Source organism: Pterocles gutturalis, unplaced genomic scaffold (genome assembly GCF_000699245.1).
Source record: "Pterocles gutturalis isolate BGI_N339 unplaced genomic scaffold, ASM69924v1 scaffold20463, whole genome shotgun sequence".
Taxonomy (NCBI): domain Eukaryota; kingdom Metazoa; phylum Chordata; class Aves; order Pterocliformes; family Pteroclidae; genus Pterocles; species Pterocles gutturalis.
In genome coordinates this window covers 862-6,300 of record NW_010126077.1, presented here as the reverse complement: position 1 = coordinate 6,300, position 5,439 = coordinate 862, and the positions used below count along the sequence as shown (strand labels likewise).

General features: G+C 36.6%; 1 protein-coding gene across 1 annotated transcript in view; it reads left to right on the top strand.

Moving 5' to 3' along the window:
* LOC104465695 (serine-protein kinase ATM-like) overlaps positions 1–4,545 on the top strand; it is a 7,393-nt gene extending 2,848 nt beyond the window's left edge. The window contains exons 3-8 of the mRNA XM_010078849.1: positions 83–248; positions 1,514–1,600; positions 1,677–1,791; positions 3,379–3,442; positions 4,096–4,232; positions 4,365–4,545. Coding sequence (XP_010077151.1) covers positions 83–248; positions 1,514–1,600; positions 1,677–1,791; positions 3,379–3,442; positions 4,096–4,232; positions 4,365–4,545 — 750 coding nt within the window. The remainder of the gene's footprint in view (positions 1–82; positions 249–1,513; positions 1,601–1,676; positions 1,792–3,378; positions 3,443–4,095; positions 4,233–4,364) is intronic.
* The last annotated feature ends 894 nt before the right edge of the window (positions 4,546–5,439 follow it).

Genomic DNA, 5,439 nt, shown 5'->3' with positions numbered 1-5,439 from the left:
AGGAATGTATTTCTTTGAAAGGTAGAGGTAATTTCCTTCCAAAGCAGTCAGTCATGGGGAAAACATTTCATATTTTTTTAAGGATGCACAAAAGAAACATTCTGAAGAGAAATACAACATCTTCATGACAGTCTGTGAGAATTTTCAGCCTGTGTTTCGTTATTTCTGCATGGAAAAATTCCTGGATCCAGCTGTGTGGTTTGAAAAACGACTGGCATACACTCGCAGTGTGGCTACATCTTCTATAGGTATCATATTAAATTATTAACATTGGCTTTTTAGATTATGTAAACAAAGAATTTATACCATTTCAGAGGTGATGGATATTGTGCTTTTCTCACGTGTCAGAAAAGGGGGAGTAGTGGGCAAAAAATGCTGGCAAGAACACAAGCATTATTTTTGTAATTAAGGTTTCTTATTCATTCCCCCCCGCCCCTTTCTGCAATAGAAAGACAGAATTAAATTATTTGTTTCTTTGTTTTATATAGTGGTTTGCACTATTCTATTGTTTTGATTTAACATTTATTTATTTCATTTATAGCCTCAAATGTTTTAACCGAGTTGAAAAGCTTAATCTTTTGCTTTCTTTGTACCAGCATCACTAGCCATGGCTGAAATGGTTATTTAAGCTTTGGCATTTTTCCATTTCTTTTTCTGTCTTAATAAGGAAATACATATACTTGGATTGTAGATTTCTTTTGGATGACTCGGTTCTGTATTGAGTCTCTGGAAGATATTTGATAGTAGATTGTATACATTGCAGTAGATCCTATTTTAGATGTCGGCATGTTGTTTATACACTCCTTTTTGCTGAAAATAGTAAAGTAAAGCTACAGCTCAGCAGAATTCAGTGAAAGAATGTTACAGGAAATACTACTGTTACCCATGTCCATCAGCTAACAGAGAAACAGTAACAAGCTTAACTTGCAGCAAGGGAGATGTAATTTGGAGGTTTTCTAGGTGTAAAGAGAGTGAGGCACTGAAATAGGCTTACATGAAAGATCTTATTATTTGTATCATTGGAGATTTTTTTACACCAACTTAGACAAGAATTCCTCGGGAACTATTTAGGTAGAGTTGAGTTGCCCAGCTGAATTATGGACTGAATTATGTCCAGACCAGTTTTCTGGGTTACATGATACTGTGAGTTAAAAGGTTTTCTTAACAGTAGTAATAACAAACTCTAATTTTATTGTGCACTTGATTTTTATGTTTTTTTTTTTTTTTGAAAGCTGTGAAATTGTTTAGCAAGAAGTCTGTGGAGCAGATAAAACAATACACGTCTATATGAGAATGACCTTTTTGCAGTTGCTTTCAGTTACCCTTTTATTTTTGGATTTCTGGAATAGCATTTGCTCTTTACAGGAGTAATACGTGTACATGAGGGAAGAAATATTCTCACTTCTAATTGTTTGCATGTGTTACATTGATATTAATCATCTTCTCTGTGTTAAATTTTCCCTGGTTTTTATGGCATGTAAATACAGTTTCAGCACTTACCTTTTCCTTTTAGTTGGCTACATACTTGGACTTGGAGACAGACATGTTCAGAATATCCTGATAGATGAACAAACTGCAGAACTAGTGCATATAGATCTGGGTAAGTGGGACAGACAAGAGAACCTTCATTTTTCTTTACTTCAATGTTTTTTAAAACATACTGTCCTTTTATTTAGGGGTTGCTTTTGAGCAAGGTAAAATCCTTCCTACACCAGAGACTGTTCCATTTAGATTAACCAGGGACATTGTGGACGGAATGGGTATTACTGGCGTGGAAGGAGTCTTCAGAAGGTAAGAGCACCTATGATGCATAGGGATAAGGAAACAGCAGAGCACTTTGGTATTATGATTATTATATGCTAAATAGTTCTGATGCTTGAGAGGGGACTCAGATTTCTGCTAATAATATCCAAACATAAATGCTGTCCTGTAACTCATACACTGTTATTTATATTAACCAATTACAAGCTCGTTATTGTTGCCCAGCTTTTCATATTCTTCACTAACTAATGGATTATTTTCATCCTCTTGTGGAATTCCAGGATGACTGAGTGCTTTCAAAGGCTCCGCAGCTAAATTTCTTGCCTTGATTTAGACTGTTGAATTTTTTCCTTCAGAACTATGTATTTCTTTCAGCTGTACTATATGTTCAGTACTTTTAAGTTTCTTCGAACCATTCTGTTCTGTCTCTTATTTCTGTTCAGTTTCATGGAAGTAATTTGCTGTCTTTGTCCTCATATATTTGGTATTACTTGGCAAGTGCAAAATACAAATGCCACAATAGATTTGACCTCAAAACAAAAATCCCAAAAGGGCTGAGTTTCTGTCAACTTCCATCCTATCTCCTGTGAATGACCCAAGAGAGCCCTAAACAGCAGGATATTTCTCTCATTCAGGACTTTCATGGTGTTCATGAATGTTGTGCTTCCAGCCCCCAAATTTCATGTCTTTAAAAAAGTACATAGTGTAAGTCTTGTCTTTGTAAGGTAGCAGTTAATGATAATGAGTAGTCCCTAAAATACCTTTATGCTGTGAAAGAACAGTCACTGTCACTTCTGTTCTGTTCTAATTGACACTGTCAAATTCACAGTTTCATGTTACTTCTGAAACTGTTGTCCCATGATACAGAAAAACGTGCATTGTTTGGCTCCAGCTGAAGTAAATAAAGTATAAAAGGCACTGGTCAGGTACTGTTTCTGTCTTAGCCAGACTGACTTTTAGTGGACAGTGTAGGTGTAAGTGCATAAACAAGCCATCTCAGGATTGGGTGTGATTATAGTCAGTTAACTTTGTTGTGTGTGTTCTCTGAAGTAGACAGGAGGCCTAATCCCTCTTTCACTGGGGTACCTGTCCCATAAATAAAGTTTCATATGCCTTCCACAAGCTTAGTTTACTTGGGAGCAAATGTAGGCAACCACTTCTGTATCTAAAGCCATTGGAGAGATTTCAGAAAAAGCTCAATGTCTCTGGCTACTGGATCTGCTCATTTCATGTCAAGGGACCCTACCAAGATTCTCTTGACGTGTTACTGAGCACCTAGAGCACACACGTTTTCATCCAGCCAAGCAATTCTGCCATCATGGCATACCTCCACCATCAGTGTTAACTCAGTGGTTAATTCTGCATATAGAAACACTTCAGACAGTGAAATTATTAGTCTCTTTCCCACAGGAAATATAATCAATGAACTACCCACTCCTTCTGATCTTAAATTTTTGAATTTCTTATCTTTTTTTCACAAAATGGAAATATCAGAGATGTTACTCGTATGTTAAAAATTAACCTTTACGAAGGGTACATATATCCGTTATTTAAATAATGAAAATACCATTCTGCTTTACCAAAAAGAACCTAAAAATACAGTAAAATATTTTCTAGATGCTGTGAGAAAACAATGGCTGTTATGAGAAATTCTCAAGAAGCTTTGCTGACGATTGTAGAGGTAAGCATTTTTTCATTCTTTCTGATAGTAACCTGCCAGCATATCTTCACTTTCTTGTGTTTGTCTTCATATACATCACTATCCTAATACTCCTATGGGGTTTTTTTATTCAATTCGAGTGTAGTGCTGTTGGCCAGATTTGTTAATTCATGTAATCTTCCATAAAATCAAGACCAGTTTTCATTTTCTATGAAAACTATTCATTTCAGGCATATGCAGTTTTCCCTCTTCAGTATCTGAATACTTCTAGCCATAGTGCAACATTCCTGGCATAAGTCGTGCCGATTGAATTAAATCCTCTTTGAATAAGACACAAAGAAGAGAATTAAAGTAGTTTTTAAGAGCAGCTTTTACTATGCATTAAGAACTAATGATGATATTTAGCTCCTAGAAGTGTATTAAAAAATGACCTCTTCATTGCTGAGGTGGGACTGGGTGGCCAAACTGAGTCAAGTATGAACAATGCAAATACCTGCAGATGAGCAGATGCCATCTACTGAGCAATTTAGCTTGATTCTATTGGATTTAAAAAAAAACCAACCCCCCTAATAGTGTGGTTAGCATGAGCATTACTGAATGTTTCTCTTCCTGCTAGGGCACTGAGCTAGCTGTAATTAACAGTTTAAATTAACAGAGGTTTATTTACTGTGTAGGTACTGCTCTATGATCCTCTTTTCGACTGGACCATGAACCCCCTGAAAGCTTTGTATTTGCAGCAGAGACCAGAGGATGAGGCTGACATGAGCTCTACACTCAATACTGATCCACAAGAATGTAAAAGAAAAGCCAGGTGAAAGATTTTTTTTTTTCTTACTGTCTGCTTACTGCACTGTTGGCTTGCTTTACGGTTTTCTTACTGGATGTTGCTCATGTTGTTCAGGATCCATATCTAGTGCACCTGTTTTTTTTATTCTGCCAGCAGTGACGACCAGAGTTTTAACAAAGTGGCTGAGCGTGTTCTGATGAGACTTCAGGAGAAGCTGAAAGGTGTTGAGGAGGGAACAGTGCTCAGTGTGGGAGGGCAGGTGAACCTCCTCATACAGCAGGCCATGGACCCCAAAAATCTGAGCCGCCTCTTTCCTGGATGGAAACCCTGGGTGTGACTTGGAAGGATCCAGCACGTTTTTAGAAGAAACCTATTTTTATGCAGCAAGTGTCTTAGCATTTCAAACTGGTATTTCACAATTAAAACTTATATCAGGAGCAACCGTGAAGGCTTATATGTATTGGTATTTGGTAGATGTTTGGTCCACTTACGTTCACCAAACAGTGCTTTAATATTCCTTTTGACCTGCAAGGACTCTGCACGGGAAGCACTATATTCTTAAAGCCTGAGATTCACCACTTTTGTGTATATGTTAAATAGCTGGAGTCTTGTATATAATAATTCATGTGGTAACGTGACTGTGTAGAATGAATGATCTGAAAACCAGGAGTCATGAAGTAACAAGCTAAAGTGCATTTCAAAAGGAGAGTTATACTTTAATGATAATGCCACAGTGAATATAAAAGAAAAGAAGAGAACTTCATGTTCAGTGACCTGAGGGTTCTTGGGGTTGTTTTTTCAGCTTAGTTAAATGGACATTCTTTATGTAGATATGGACTTTGACCCAAGTATAATACGGCTGCTTTTTTTCCTGTTGTAAAAGAAATTGTGTTGGTACTTTATTTTTGTAATATTAATAGTATAAAACAATAAAAAACACTTAGCTTTTGTAGCTCAGACTTCCTTAAGAAAATAGACTGACTATACAAGGAAGCTTAGCATACAAGATGTGCCTCTAAAGCAAACAGTCATTCTGTATCTGGAATAAACACCTGTCGGAAGCATTTAAGTTGTATTTTGAGCAAAAAAATCTCATTCTGATTGCATACAGTTTTACAGAAGACATTGTTCCTTCTGAAATAAAGAGACCTACTGTAATTGGATAGTCAATGAATATGGATAATAGGAGAATCCACTCAAATAACAGTCTCAGTGGCATATTTAATAAATC